This window comes from Limulus polyphemus, unplaced genomic scaffold (assembly GCF_000517525.1).
Source record: "Limulus polyphemus unplaced genomic scaffold, Limulus_polyphemus-2.1.2 Scaffold109, whole genome shotgun sequence".
NCBI lineage: Eukaryota > Metazoa > Arthropoda > Merostomata > Xiphosura > Limulidae > Limulus > Limulus polyphemus.
The window spans coordinates 955,168-972,585 of record NW_013665719.1 but is presented as its reverse complement, the minus strand read 5'-3'; the positions used below and the strand labels follow the sequence as shown (position 1 = coordinate 972,585).

The 17,418-nt window shown below is 33.2% G+C and overlaps 1 protein-coding gene across 3 annotated transcripts in view; it reads left to right on the top strand.

The window, feature by feature from the left end:
- The window catches only part of LOC106471054 (hemicentin-1-like), a 180,579-nt gene that overhangs the window by 46,930 nt on the left and 116,231 nt on the right, over positions 1-17,418 (top strand). Inside the window, exon 1 of one of the 3 annotated variants that reach the window (XM_022400535.1) lies at positions 13,422-13,568. The exons of the other annotated variants lie outside the window; for them this stretch is intronic. Within the exon in view, the coding sequence (XP_022256243.1) occupies positions 13,466-13,568 (103 nt within the window). The 5' untranslated portion in view covers positions 13,422-13,465. Of the gene's footprint in view, positions 1-13,421; positions 13,569-17,418 lie in introns of those variants that run through there. 3 annotated transcript variants of the gene reach the window in all.

Sequence of the window (17,418 nt, the reverse complement as noted above, 5' to 3'; positions counted from 1 at the left end):
AACATATTTTGTTATATTTCTGTTCCATTTGTTGTAAATTTGATTTAACTAAGAGTTTTTTATCTTCCCGATTTGTAAAAAATCCTTACGTGATTGAAAAAAATGAATATTATTTTCAAAGTCTGCGTAGCTGAATTATGGAAAATCCGTTGTTAAAACCAAAACAATAATTATGACGTTTGAATTCGCAGACCTGTGATATTTTACAATACATCCACTACAACCGTTTCTAAGCTGAGAGCAATTATTTTGCAGTAGCTCCACCACAACTGTTACTAGGCTGAGAGCAATGACTTTACAGTAGCTCCACCACAACTGATACTAAGCTAAGAGCAATTATTTTACAACAACTGCTACTGATCTGAGAAGGACCACTAGCTGCAGCAACGTCAGAGAACCATGGGTTTATGTCAGCGATACAGCACATTTTCGTGTCTATACAGATGTCACAAGTTTTGTGCATCTGTACTACACTCCTCTACTAGTGCTGATCAAGCTTGATCTCGTTGAACAGGAAAGAGTGCCCACACAAGATCAGTTTTTTATTTGCTTATTTCAGAGTTCCAGAAGCATTACCTTTGGCATCCATCAAACATTACAGTCTGCTATCTCATGGTATGCTTTTGCTATAGCTGAAACGGCCATGATTTCAACTCCCTTCAGCCACTCGAATGTAGCTGGTGTATTACACAGATCAACTGCCAGGGAATTTGTATAAACCATTTCTTGTGCTAAACGTAGTCTTTGCCGTTGTCCCGCTGAACATGCCAGTATCTAAACAGTGTTGTGGAACCAATGGGAGCCTAAACACACAGATCCTTGACATATCTTCCTTCTTCCAGGCGATCATTACAGGAGATGACCAAACACTGTTCTGCAGTATCAACTGTATTTTACGGCTCACGACCTCCCTAGTGCTCCAAAGAAGCTTTATTGAACATGTGTTGCCTGTGAATTTGGGGTGCTGGGTCATTGTTGTTAAATTCATTCAGCCATCTCGTTCCTTAAATACATTGGCATATTCACCCAACACTGAGCTGCTTTCGCTAATTTGGGTCTAGATTGTTAGCACAATCGTCAACTAATGAACTTAAGTGTTTTGGTAGCCTAGTATTTGCAACGGACGCAATCCTTGTGTGCTGTAGTTAGTGTTAGGGCGCTCGACTAGCAATGTGAGGATCGCTGTTTCGAATCCTCGTCACCTAACATGCTCGCCCTTTCAGCCGTGGGGATTTATACTGTGACGGTCAATCCCGTTATTCATTGGTAAAAGAGTAGCTCAAGATTTGGCGATGGATGGTGTTGACTAGCTGCCTTCCCTATAACTGCTAAATTAGGGACGGCTAGTGCAAATAGCCATTGTTTAGCTTTGAGCGAAATTCAAAACCAAACCAAACTCTCAGAAGTGAATTTTATCCAAAGATATAAGTTAGACGTGTTTTAAATCTGTCTTAAGAATAAGGAATGTGCTTCATTTAAAAACGTCACTTATTAAAAGAAAAGGATGCTTTGTTGTTCATGGGTAGAGGAATATATTATCTACCTGTATAAAAAACAACAACACAACTACAAAAAACGAGAACTCGTCAAGTAGTGTACGGCATGTTTATCGACATCACAACTATCATTACTGTGATAGTTTGGGGAGCCGAGGATAAGTACAGATTAAGGATTGTAGAGAATCTTGAAATTGTTAAACTGAAGTTGATTACACGGCGTTTCCATTTATCTTCATAATCTAAGCTCATTCCATTTTTAAGCATTTTTTATGGGACGTCAACACAAATTTTCCTCTTTGTCAAACTAGATGAAGATAAAAAGACTTTTACAATTCTTTTGTCAACGACAACTTAGAAAACGTAAATGTAATTAGAGAAGCCAGACGAACAAACAGACTGACTTACACCCACTCACGAAGGTTAAACTTCCACAGCCTCAGAAAACAAGATTGCCTACAGCAAATGGAAAGTAATTCATACCAAAAACTTTATCATATTAGCATTTGTGAATTAACACTAGAAATGTATTCAGAGGTTATATGTTTCCAATAGAAATAAAGATTCATTGCTATCGCTTACAATGTCACGAGTCCAACATAAACTGCACAATCTCTTGAATCCTTAAATATGCTCGCACCCTGCTGGAAACGATATGCACCAGACTAGAAGAATCAATACGAACCTGAAAATAGGAACAAATCAATCATTTAGTCCAGCCCCTGACATTAATGGCTGTCTCTATTCAGATCTTGGACGCAGTGCCGTCTTAAAGAAAAACTTTCTGACAATCTTCCCTGTGCCACGTAGTTCTTGTTTCTGGCTTCGTGGTTTGAATCAATACAGTGGAGTAGGAAGATTTTTATATTTTATGAACATGTTCATAATCTTTTAAGAAACAAACTTCATCTCGAACGTAATATAATAGAAGTTTCGATGTAGAGCCTATAGAGGCAATCAACCTATCATCTTTCCCAAAGAACTAATTTAATCATTTGCCTTTTTCTTGAAGGAATGTAATGATGTAGTTACTATGCACTATTGTTACAGAACGCTGATCAATACATGGAAAGGGAATTGCAAGTTTAAAAAAAACACTTTAAAAGAAGAACAAGAAAGAACTTCTTAAGCATTCAGTCGAGGATGGTAAAAAGTATGTAACAAAAGCAGGATAGTTTCACATAAGCTAAAATTTGGAGCCTCCTTTAAAAACTTCAACAACTACACTAACATGTTTTGAAGGTCCTGATACAGTAGTTTTGTTTCCATAGTGATAACTTGTGTTAAATAATGATGTTTTCATGTTTTCGGGCATTGTCGTATCATGGGGATGATAGTAGTTAACTAATTCTCTTTATGGTAGTTTTGTGTCCATTATGAGAATTTGTGTTAACTAAGGCTGTATTCTTTCTTTCCTACTGGTAGTTTTGTTCAATTTGGGGCATCATGGTGGGTAAAGCAAAATACGCCTCCTACCTAACTAACGAATGAATATTTGATGTAAAATTATTATCAATGCTATATGTGTAGTTAACAGTTTGGCCACCAGTTTTGATTTCATTCCCGTAAGTTTCACCCTCAATCCTTTTTTGGCCGCACCTTTTTTTCACACCTAAGGTGTTTTTGATTAAATATCGTGATTTGTTGTTAATATACACCAACAAACCACAGCAACTAAGAAAGTGACACTCGATAGTAACCAACATTAGCTTTAGGATCACAACCATATTATTGGAAGCAGACCTCCTATACTTTACAGAACCAACCAGATTCTTTAAAATATATGGTGGTAGTTTTCCTCTCTAAAACACCGTTAACAGCTTTCTTTATAGTAACACCATGCAAACTAGATTAACAGATTCTTGGCATCACCCGCATGCACTCGGTGCTGCCGTATCAAGCATCATTATTTACGCCAATTGCTTAAGCTAATACCAAGTGACGCTAAGCGCTCTTTAAGTATGATAATTTTATAAAATTTAACAAATTTGTGCTTTAAAGTTGGCAATAAGTAATGAATAATAACCGTCCACTCGTATGATTCTTTTGAAAACTTGAGCTACAAACTGCTAATCTAGTTTGCTTGGCCTTACCAATACATATGTATATGCAAATGCTGTCATCTTATAGCTTTGCTGCTATAATTCAGCCGTATTTAATCCGAATGAGAAAAACTAAAAAAAAGGTCCACTTTTACTTTTAGGTGAAGCTGTAGTAAAAGTTTTAGACCGATAGCTCCCGTGAATTTTTGCGTAGACGCGTACAAACGTTTTTGTTAAATAAATTTCCACAAGTGGCTTATATTTAGACCACATTTCACACTTAATAGTAGGTTTTAAGTATCTATCAGTGCACCAAATAAAAGAAATCTATGAAGGTTAAGTATATCTTTCTATCAAAAAAAATTTCCGTACTTTTGGTGCGAAGAAAAAAACAAGAGGGAATCCTCAATAGCCGTGGCTGTAATTAGACCACAAATCAGTCAAGAGATGGATCTACGAACTAAAAGTTTGTACTTGAAAAAAACTCATAGTTATTTTATGAGCCGCTATGCCGCAGCTAAAAAATAGGAAAAAAATCAATCAAAATTGTAGATTTTATATCTCTTGCATTTCTCCATGTAGTGTCTTGAAATTTGGTATGTGAAGTAAAAGTGCGCATCTGCTGAAAATATGTGATAGTTTAAATTACCACAGTCTGAGCTATAGAAATAGAAAATATGTGATAGTTTAAATTACCATAGTCTGAGCTATATAAATAGAAAATTGCTAAACTATCACTCTTGTTAATAACACACAATGTGTCCTGCAGGTTGTTTTGGTCGCACGACACACTACCGACGGTGATAATATTTATTACTTATTGTATTTTCTCTTGTTCAAGTAGTTTTTCTTATATTTATAGCGGTAACTTGGGTTAACTAATGTTGTTTTCTCTCTTCCAGGTAGTTTTTTTATTGTTAAACGAATTACAACTAAACTTTATTACTGTTCTTGAAGAGGTTCTGGGCTAGGGACGATAGCTATCTTGTCGCACGTTGTGACTCTCCAATATTGATTTTATTTTTAAGATTATCATGTAAACTTTTAATTTTTTATGAATTATGGTAAACATTTATAGAAAATTATAACTATTTTATGGACAAAATATGAATATCAAGTTTTTTAGAAGTATTACAAATAATGTTTGTCTGCGTAGGATGTATGAGTTATGACTTTCAGATGCTATCTGTTTTGTATGATATGATTGTATTCCCCTGAGATATTTTGAAATATATATTATGGATTTCAAAAGAAACATCTAAAGCCTTGAAGTTAAGTGAATACTGAGGTTTTGATAGTTAAAACGTAGTAGTATTTTTTGGTTGACGCGTATTCTCGGTTACTTTTGTCGCCAATCCGAATCCCAGTTTTCACTTCATCTGAAGATTTTTATTCAGAGATGAGGAATAGAAAAAAAAAGAGATTTTGTGTGTGTTATTATGATTGGTCGACACCCTAGTTTTTCTATACCTTCTATGTTTATCTTTTCTTTTTTTTACCTTTCATCGATATTACATATTACACATTATAGTCATACAAATCCGGTGTATTTATTGGACGATATCATTATGTGTAATCTTAACGTCAAACGTCAATCGTGAGTGGTGAATTAAATTCTCTACCCTATCTTCGGTAGTTATGTTGTGTAAGCATTTTAATATCGACATGATCGATTGTCCGGGAGATTTGGGCTTAGCCCTTGGCAGTATATACACTAGGAGATAAATGTTCTTGTCTATAGTTCGAAGATTAATCTGTAAAATATTAACTACGCTAGTGCTCTCTTTAATAATGTTTTGTCGTGCTACAAGGAAATATTCACATTTAACAAGAAAGATTCTGTTATCCACAAAAAGCATCGTTCTCTGTTCTTTACTGATCGTACTGAAACTAACCTATTTTTCATAGGTGTCATGCATGTTTCCTGGTCTACACACAAGATGGCATTGGTTACAATGAGGAAAGAACTAAAAAAGCGGCATTAATTCATCTTAATACGTTAATTGATTAAGTGAACTATTGATTGAAATGAAATGACATTATGATAATCTTTGTCTAGCTTTACGTCAGATTGGCTCACGAGGAAAAGTATATTTGAAGCAATGAAATAAGTTTATTTTACCTTTCCACTAATGATGTAGTTCACAAATCAAAATAAATTTAACATAAAACACTGGCAGTTAATTCGAGTTCTTTGAACGAATATGAATAAGATCATTATGTATACAAGAGTTTTTACATATGTATTTACACATTTAATAATAATATATTTTTACAATGTTGAAAGTAGATGGAATTAATAGTTTTCATCATCACATTCTACTGCTGTTATGAGTACTTGTGATGCTAAGCTCTACTACCACATTTAGAGTGTTAATTTGAATTATTTTAATTCTTGGATATTCCAGTTAGTATCACTGTAATTATTTATTCAATTTCTGACGGTTTGGTTTGTTTTGAATTTCGCGCAAAGCTACACGAGAGCTATCTGCACTAGCCGTCCCTAATTTAGCAGTGAAAGACTAGAGAGAAAGCAGCTAGTCATCACCACCGACCGCCAACGAATAGTGGGATTGACCGTCACATTATAACGCCCCAAACGGCTGAAAGGGCGAGCATGTTTGTTGGAATTGAAAGTCAAGCGTCCTAACCACCTGGCTTTGCAGGACCCATTTCTGACGGAACTTCTGTTGTACTTTACAGGTTGAACTTACTACAATAGTCTTTCGAGCTCCGTGCCTATTCTTGAAACTCCAAGGTAAACATACAGCGAACCTGCAATACTCATTCGAGCTCCGTGCCTATTTCCTTCTGAAAAACTTTGTATTTGTTATGTAAGATTAGTAATAAAATAACTAGAAATTCTCACATCTCTTGAGTGAAGAAGGATATTCTAGTCCTCCCGAGCTCCATTATTTATTTTTAACTGGTGAGAATAAACTAGAAGTTTGGTGGTTTCGTGTCAGTTTTCATTAGTATTGTGTATTTCCACCACAAAACGTCTGTGAACTTTGTGTGTATACACAGATATATTATCGGAGTAATCATGATGATTACGAGTTGTTATTCAGTGAGCTAGTGACAGCCTTATGCATGTTTAGCACTATTGAATTTAGCTTAAGAAAGATACCTTAGTCACGACGGAATACAGATTAAGTGTTTAGAACGAACGTTTCAGGATTACTGGTGACAGAATACAAAACGATGGTTGATTTTCCTTAAAGCTATGTTCTGGCTTAACGGCGAAACCAATACGTAATACTTGGCATTCTGTTCATTACCTACAGTGAAAATGCTCAGCAAACATGCACAATGACTGTTTGTTTTACACACAAACTGAGATAGATTTGAACAGTCAGTTTGAAAGACGAAGCACAATTCATACTTTGGATACCTTCTGATATTTAGAAAAACATAAAATTAATTTTGTTAATTTAATCGTAGAGGTTATGTCATCATGTCCTCAAATGTGGCCAAAAAATAACTGAATTTGTCCTACCAGTAGTTTCACTTTTCAGATTTATATGTTTTATTAATTCTATTTTGTATATTTATTTTACGCCAAAGGGCGAAACTAGCATGCACATTATTTACTACTTACTCAGCTCGATAAATCTTAGTGTGTCTGAAAGGATGTACTTAAGACATACATACATATATTGTGCTTCTTTAGGGTCATATCAATGTTACCTAGGATGTATAGGTTTAACAAAAGGTACTAGCAAAATGTATTTCTCACAGAATAATTTCGTATAACAAGATTCGAAAACTTCAACGTTTTACTAAACCGCATATTGTTGTTTTAAAGTCGTTTCAATTGCAGTAACTTATTACTTCTGACCGCATGAAAGTATAATAACTTTGAATCAGCCACTGTGAACTACAATAAACATACTGTATCCATATAAATATATATATATTTTTCCTGCTGTTCTTGTTCTTACTGTGTGAAACTAGAGTGTAGTTTGCACACTAATCACTTCCACGTCACCATAGTCTAGACTGAACATCTTCCCAAAAAATAGAAGTGAAACTGTTCACAAAATGGAAGACTTTCAAATTACTTCATGTCTATACTGTTGCACAAGAAATGTGATTATTATTTATTGGCTTATTAACATGCTAGAGGAAATCAGCACCGGCCATGCACAAATTCTCCACCCTATCACCACCCAATTGTGGAGTCCTGTTCCACATGTTTGTCAGGGCGCAGTACAAGTATTGTAAATATGTACCTAATTCCAAATCATAGACCACAAAATAATAACCTGTTGGCAGCAACCAATTTTTCTTTGAGAATTATTATTGTTAATTACTGTGTATCACTTTTCATATAAATATTTTTGTTTTTAACACCAAGCAACCAAGGTAAACAAGATTGGGTCAAAAATTCAAGGAACTTAAGTAAAGAACTAATTAAAATACTCAAACGATCAACAATTTTAAGTATACAATTTGAAAACTGTATTCTTGGATTATCAACTGTCTCAAAATAGACACTCTACATGTTTAAAAGTTAATCACATCATTCTTTGGAGCGTAAAATCATAATACGGTTACAATTAATTTATACCAGAACAATTATGCACGCGACCCACATTATCACATAACTTACATACAGCAGAACACAAAGAAGGTTACGACATCTGCATACTTTTTGACCTGCCCCTTATTTGACCCTTCCTCCTTATTCAAGATATAATAATATTTTTACCATGTTTATTTATTTCATAAATATAATATTTCTAGTTGTCTTATTATTCGGTTGAACCAAAATAACAGGTTTTTCCCACTGGATGATACGTCAAGTATGACTTACATTTGGGCTAGTGCAGAATTTTCAATTTTATTGTTTTGTAACATTTCTTTTATGTTGGCTTATTTCAAATTTATTTTAGTTGTATATACAACCAATGTATAATGTGTACAGTGTATAATAACAAAAATGCTATTTACAAATGTGAATGTTATAAGGTTGACAGTCAGTTCTTTAGGGTGGTTGGTGGGTGGAAAGGTATTGCTGATTGGTTGCCTTCCCTTTGGTCAATAGTTAACATTATGGACGGCTGCAAATACCCTTAGTAGTTTTGTCATGAATACAAATTCCTAACGTTTAGCAAACTCAATTCACGTACCCACTTTGCAGTTTACATCTTGGTTCTATATCTCTCGCATCAAAATACATTTAAAGCTTAGTTGGAGAATGTTCTCTGTAATTGACAAGATGACGAGAGTTAACGTAGCTCAAAACTATAGCACTCAGGTGATCATGTCAAGAGATTTAATGGGTAATATTTGAACAAATGTGTTTGCTATTTCGACCAATACCGCATGAAGATGAACATGGCCTAAGTGCTAAATCTAAATGTAAAGCTAGATAACTTCAAATTTTCTTTAGCTACGGAAAAATACAAATATATGTATTGAAACTAAATACCTACCAAACCCTTAAACCTATATAAATAAACCTATAAATACTTGTAGTGTCCTCTAGTGTTAGTGGAGTGTACCACCTAGATACTGGTAAATAATAGATGGGTTTTAATTAAACTGATGCCAACGTCAAACATTTTATTGATTCTGCTGTTTAGAACTTTCCTGTCCGTCGGTGGGACAGCGGTAAGTTTACTTACTTAAAACGCTAAAAGTCAGGGTTGGTTTCCTGAGTTGTACACAGCTGAGACTCCAGTGTAGGTTCCCTCTAAAACAAACAAACAAGATCTATACTATGAACATAATCACTTTTCAAAAAATATAATTTTATTAACAACGTATAGTTCATCAAAAAACTGTGAGTCTGTTTAATTCGGAATTTTCGCACAAAACTATACAAGGTTTTTCTGCGCATAGCTGTCTATGATTATGAATTAATAGATTAAAGAAAAAGGTAAATAGTCAATAGCATTCATCGCCAACAGCTGGGCTACTCTCATATCCTGAATATATGGATTTTTACTGTCACTCTTATTAATCCTCGGACTCACAATCTAAAACACTAGAGCATCATCTGCTACAGGAATGACTGTCAAATTTCGATATTCGGCCAGGCAAAGGTAGCTCAAGAGTTGGTGATGGGTACTTTTAACTAGCTGCCCTCCCTCCAATTTATCAATTCAAATTTCGTGACGCCTATACGCAGATAATCATTGTGTATCATTGAAATAATCTTATAACCACCAAATACCAGCTGTTTTTATGTGAATGGACAACTTTCGTAATGATAGATCTTTATCTTTGGGGACACGTTTCATAATGAAAGATCTTTATCTTTGGGGACAATTTTCATAATGAAAGATCTTTATCTTTGGGGACAATTTTCATAATGAAAGATCTTTATCTTTGGGGACACCGTTCATAATGAAAAATCTTTATACACCAGAACTAAAGATGTACTCACAAATAATATTTCTATTTCTTATTATCTTTAATAATGTGAAAAGGAAACAAATGAATGAACAAATAACATTTGAATGATGTTTTACTTCGTGCGCTAAATTTCTGTATAATTAGTGAGTGAGTGACTTAAAGTAAGAAAAACAAATGACGTGATGTAATTAATATTAACTCCTGATTAAAACAAGCTACCTACATAGATGTGATGTAAACAACAACCCTTAAATAATACAGTTAATACAATATACTCTTCTTAAGTTCCTACTTACGCGTTTCATCAGTTGGGTACCTTGTTGATAGCGGCATTTTCAACTGCAGTCCCAATAACATCTCCCGAGGTTTGTCCAACGTTGGAGATGTAGGTTACTCCCAAATCTGTATGATAGGCTAAAAGTCCAAAATAACTTTTCAAATAATAATATGGTAATAAAAGCTATTCATGTAATATAAAGACAGTATGAAAACAACTAGTACAGTATAAAAACACTTTAAAATAACTTATATTATACAATGACACTCGTATGATATTATCAAACTAAAGAAAAATGTTTCTATCATTGGACAAAACAAAAAGCCCTTTGCATCCTTCTCCGCACTTAAACTTCAATTCTTACCTGATCACATTTTAGCACTTATTGTCCAAATTAAAAACTATGAAGATCGAAGTAGTACAACTAGGTTCACAAATGAAACTGCACATTTGAGTCACCGTTTTGTCTGCTATTCACAAAAACATCTATAGAACCTTGAACAACAATGACACACCGTTTTGTCGGTTATTCATAAAGACATCTATAGAACCTTGAACAACAATGATATATCGTTTTGTCTGCTATTCATCAAGACATCTTAAAACCTTGTACAAAAATGATATATCGTTTTGTCTGTTATTCATCAAGACATCTTAAAACCTTGAACAACAATGACACACCGTTTTGTCTGTTATTCATAAAGATATCTATAGAACCTTGAACAACAATGATATATCGTTTTGTCTGTTATTGATAAAGACATCTAAAGAACCTTGAACAACAATGACACATCGTTTTGTCTGTTATTCATAAAGACATCTAAAGGTCTCTTGTACAACAATGATACGCTATTCTCTCAGTTATTCATAAATACATCTAAAAATCCCTTGGAAAGCAATGACACACCATCCTCTCTGTCATTCAAAGAGACATTTAAGATTCCCTTGAACAGTAATGACACACAATCTAAAGATCCATTGGACAACAGTGACCCACCATTCTTTCTGTTATTCGTAAAGTCACCAAAGATCCATTGGACAGCAATGACACACCTTTCTGTTTGTTATTCATAAAGGCATCTAAAGAATCCTTTGACACCAATGACACACCATTCTGTCTGTTATCCATAAAGGCATGTAAAGACCTCTTTGACAGTAATGACACATTGTTTAGTTAGTTATTCATAAAGTCATATAAAGATTCCTCGAACAGTATTTTTATCACTGACATAGCTAGACGTTTAATATATCTCTCTTCTTAGCATATCTTGATATGTGGTTATTGTTTAATTGCAAACAAACGTATTCGATATTAAAATCGTCCACATGTAAGAAAAAATCTAACATGTCTGTAATTATATATATCTTAGTATTGTTGCCGACTAAGGGCATGAAAATTAGAAATTTACTGATTTTTATTTATTCATAACTACTAGTCCTTCTTGGTTCCTTCTGGTGGCTCAGCAGTAGGTCTGAGGGATTGTAATGCTAAAAATCGGGCTTGGGTACGTACTGTGGGCAGAGCACAAATACCCCATTGTGCAGCTTTGTGCTTAACAAAAAATAAACTTCTTCCTTAGGAATACCTGAAAGCTAGGCTAAAGCTTAGTTGGGAAACAAATGCATTCGAAAGGTGAACAGGCATAGTACATCGATAAATTCGGTTTCTTATGTTTGGTGTTTTTATGAAAATGTAAATTAAATCTGATTTGACACTCATTCGGCCAAATTATCATCTAAAATATTGCGTGTACGGTTGTTGTTGTACATCATACTAAAGGTTTCTTGTCAGATTGAGTTTGAACGTTATCTCAACCAATCTTATAAAAAATACAGATACATTTGGGCAGACAGTAATGTCTGACGTTTTGATAAACCTGTTAAATCAACGATAACCTTATTTACGTTGAAACAACGTTTTCATAAAAATTCTTGAAAAAAGTTATCATTTTTATTGTCCAACATAAGAAATATCTGTTTTTGAAAAGTAGGTTATATTTTCCTGTTTTATTTTTAAAAGATTTAAATTATTTTAACACATAACTCAAGTCTTACTTCTTTACAATACATACATTTTCGCAAGTTTCAAAAAATTTGTTAATGAATGATTTGTAAAAATCCGTATAGTTTGTCTAATCAAAAGAACGAATGGTGTCACTTGGTTTTTACATGAATTACCAAATCTTTACAAACTTCGTAATTTCTTATCTCTTATTCTATGGTAGGAGGAACTAAAGTAATTCGAAAATGACCTACTTCGACCTTTACTAAGTTGATTCATCTTCACCATTTTTGTTTTTGTAGCTTCACTGACATTGTGATGTACAGGTAGCAGCCAACGACACGTAACCTTCTGTCACTTTTCCTTTTAATTGGATGCTGGATAAGTTCAAGAGTATTCTGGAGTTTCTGTGGTTTTTATAAGTTCATTCTTTAGTAAGGATTTGCACTGTCAATTTTGGAGATTTTCTTTTCCCGAGGTTTAAAAAATCATTTGAACTTGTAATAAACAAGGTAAAACTTTGATGACGATGTTAGACCAATAAATAGGAAGATAGTCTACTCGGGTGCACATTAGAACAGTATAAAATTAGTGGTTACGAAATTACTTTGGTTTTAGCCTCCTTTAGCTACAGGTCAAACAGTAATAAGGTAAATTACAGTGAAAGTAGTAAGGTCAGTAGTTACGGTAGTAAGGATTTAGAATTGTCATTAAGCTTAAAAGTAACAACAACAGAAAAAAAAAACAGGCGTTCTATAGATACATATTTAGTAACGTTTGAGTTTTGTTTCAGACAGCATTTACTTTGTACTATTCATAATTAGTATAAAATAATAGTGCATAATGCCTGCACTTTTTAAAACTTTAATCATAGTAACACAGTTCGATAGATAAAACCGAGTTGTGTTTACTCAAAGTGTTTTTTATTCAGTTATGGAGATATCATTAGGTACACAGAGAAACAAAAGACAGTAGAAATATTGAATTATTATTCACAAGATGTCTCCTTTTCAAGTGAAACGCAATTGGCGAGATCAATGTGCTGTTGGGCCTTGAAAAACTTTTTTATAGAGCGCCATCTGTACAGTTAACTCTGTAAAAGAAGCACAGATCGATGGACCTCTGTATTTATAAGCGAAGCTTGTGTATTCCTCCAGCACGAGCATGTTGTACAGAGGAACACCGCAGAGCCTGCCAAAACGTGTCTCTGTTTACACGTGTCAGAGTCAATACTTCGCTCGCGAACCCAATAATAGTTCACTTCTTGTACATTTTCAGATTAATGACAACGTTTCCCTCTTTAGTATTATTAATCTGCTTACTCTGGCCGTTTATCGATCTGGCATATGTTCGTCAAAAACCAGTTACAAAAGAAAAATCTTACGGTAGGTCTGAAAAATTTCATAATTAATGTATATCTCTTCTTTTTTAAAGTTATTCACTAAACTTTAGAATAGTGTCTTGAGGTTAAGAAACACTAAATAAAATCCACTATCACGTGTTTGTAATCAAAGGAACATTACTAAAACTTTAAGTGGTGATAAAATGGAGCCATGGCACTTACTAAACACTCGCATGAGGTTTACTGGCCTTAGAAGATCAAAAAGTTTCCAGATGAACTTCTAAGTTTAAAAGTTCTTTAACATTTTTTCCAAAAATATTGGTTAGGTGGAATGCTTTAATAACGACGGTTAGGTGGGAAAAGTAGGTTTTTAATGGGGGAATCAATCTAGTTTGGCGATACGAGATTGCACGTGGTTCACGGTTAATTTCGAATCGCTGCCAAGGTGATTACTTTTAGATCAGTTCTGAAAATTTGTAATCTTACCAGTACTTCTGGATATCAAACTTGATGAAGTTGTCGTAAAAAGTTTAGCCCCATTTTTCAAAAACATAACATTTTATTTCACGCAGAAATAAAAAATAACAATACCAAACGTAAAAAAAATGACGAAATGCTGTCTTAAAAACGTCAGTTTATTATTATTTTATTCAGACTTTTGGCGAATTCTTTACTATGGAAATATTATATAGAACTTTATAAAAAAACATTATACAGATTATATGAGCCATAAAAGTAAAACTGCGAGATTAAAACTTCCACCCCATATCCTAGGCTGACTTGTCTTATAGCAAATTTAAGCCTAATTACAAGATATTGTAATTTTCAGTAAGCGTAGCGCTACGTTGTTTTCAGTGGATTTATAAATAGTATAAGATTTTTGTTACCATATATATAGAAGATCTGTTACTCATTTACTTATACCGTATTTCAAAAGCTATTCTTACGTGGAACATAAAACTCGTTTCCTAGCACTTATCATATGGAAACTAGGCCTAACTACACATAGTAAATAATTTTATTTAAACTTGCAAATATTTACGTCAGCTGTAACAGGAAGAAAATGTCTTCTGAAAAATGTCAAGATCGCAATGTCTTAATAATAAACATAAAAAAGAACATCGTTGCCAAAGTAACCCTTAAAAACAAGAGCATTATTATGAACATAACGAAAAATGACCGAAACAAATGAAGTAGAAACATCAGGGATAAAAAAAAACTTCACAATAAAAACGCCAGAAGCAAAACAATTACCAAAATAAACATTTGTATTAAATAATACCGTGTTTTTAAAACAGAGTTCAGGAAAGTCTTGTATCATATAATTTGTATATTGCATCGTTAAGTACCAAACATTTGGTACAAAGACAATCTATCTTTACTGCACAGCTCGGGATGGTCCCGCATTACATAACTTGTACATTACACGGTTAAAGTAAACAAAAGGCTGGTATAAACACTATACAGCTCAGGAGGGTCCTGTATCATGTAATTTCTATATTACACCGTTGAAGCACTTTTATATCCAACTCGCACTCACTTAAACTTTTTTAACTTTTGTCTGGTATCATTGAAACAAATCGCAAGGCTTCACTATCATTAACTTCTGTCTGGTACCATTGAAACAAATCGCAAGGTTTTACTATCACTTAAACTTTAACTTCTGTCTGGTATCATTGAAACAAATCGCAAAACTTCACTATCACTTAAACTTCTTTAACTTCTGTCTTGTATCATTGAAACAAATCGCCAGACTTCACTATCACTTAAACTTCTTTAACTTCTGTCTGGTATCATTGAAACAAATCGCAAGGCAAGACAGAAGTTAAAGTTTAAGTGATAGTGAAGTTCAATGATACAAGACAGAAGTTAAAGAAGTTTAAGTGATAGTAAAGCCTGGCGATTTGTTTCAATGATATAGTAAAATAGTAAATAGTAAAATGTGCTTCCTTATACATGTAGTTACATACTGACTGACAGATTACATTATTTAAACTTGTTATTGTTTCTTTAACACAAGATGTGTCTTCATATTGACTGACTAATTTCATTTTTAATCATCTTATTGCGTTATTAAAACGCCTCGTGTGTTTTCATATTCACTGTGTGATTACATTTTTAAAATATGTTTTGCGCCAATAATACAATCCGTATGCCTACGTACTCACGGTATGATTGTATCGTTTGAACATTTTAATCTGTGTGCCATCATGTTCTATAACATTTTGTTATCATTACTTGTTCTGCTTCTGTATGACATTGAATCTAGAATCTAAAAAGTAAGTCAACATTTCTATAATAAATAGGGTAACAAGAAAGCTTAAAATTATGTTTTGCAACGCTTTTTGTGATACTACTTTTGAATGTTATAAAATTGATTCTTTAATTAGAAGTGGAAATATATCAGCAAACTGTATATGTAAACTAAGAAAAGTAAGAGGAGATCTTGAAAACTTGAATTACCTCATTAACAGAAATAAGTATCACAATGTTTTATCGTTTTATTTTTTGTCAATATTTAGTTTCATAACTGCTTAATAATGTATAGTTAAAGAGAAGAGCTTCATAAATGTTTGGTCAGCCCGGTTTTTCTGACATTTCATTATATCTATGTTTGTCTAATATTCAAGTGAGTTGCTACAATATATGTGTAGGAAATGTAATATTAGCTTATAAAAATAAGTTTTCCCTTTTCAGGGAAATGGTTTTTATACTACGATCGATATAAATTTAGAGCAGGATAGAATAGATTTGGTAGATAACTGTAAGAAATCAAAACATTGCAGTGCTTTCAAAAAAGAATATTGAGAAAATTCACTTTATAGGAGAAGCCTTAATGTCGTTATCTTAAAAGAGTAGGATATATCAACCACAGAAATAAGAGAAGTGGAGTCTACAATAAAAGTTTACTTTTTGTCTGTTACGTTGATGATACGATGGTATTTCATCAATTGTAAGTAGACGACCGGATAATTTTGTTTCTGTTGTGAAGTTCTTTGCTATTATAATTTATGGAAGTATAACTTAGCAATATCATTATTAAGTAAGAAAATTCATATTCATTAAATTAATGTAATACCTTATTTCAATTTATATTGGCATTTTCTTCTTTAATGTGAAAACAAAACAAATGAATGAACACTTAAGTGTCGCACATAAAGTAGTGTTGTGCATTACATTAATGTTCTCAAAAATGAGTGATGTAAAAGTAAAAAAAGTATAAAACATTTTTTTTTCTAATTCATACGAGTTTAAAAGCTATTAATTAATTCTTATGATATATTGACACTCTGAAACAACTCATAATGACTAAAAACAACTTATATGATGTAATGGCACTGAAAGTCACCCTGGCAGTCAGTACAGCTAATTAAGTTTACGTTTTTACTTTTAAAATTAGAATGTATTGTTGAATCAGGTGTGTACCTTCGCCGGTATTTCCAGTCGTAATCCGAATAATATCTCGCAAGATACGGAGAGTTTAGGAAATTTAGCTTAGTTCTAAAACATATATCAAGCTAACAGTGGAAAGCAATCTTTATAATAGAAGTATCATAACACAAAACACAAGTAGAGAGTAATAACATTCGATATATTAAAACACTAACTAACTAATAAATACTATAGTATACCTTACTCAGGGAACACATGAACACTAACTGTTGGCTTGAACTATATAGTATACCTTACTCAGGGAACACAATAACACTAACTGTTGGCTTTAACTATATAGTATACCTTACTCAGGGAACACATGAACACTAACTGTTGGCTTGAACTATATAGTATACCTTACTCATGGAACACAATAACACTAGCTGTTGGCTTCAACTATATAGTATACCTTACTCAGGGAACACATGAACACTAACTGTTGGCTTGAACTATATAGT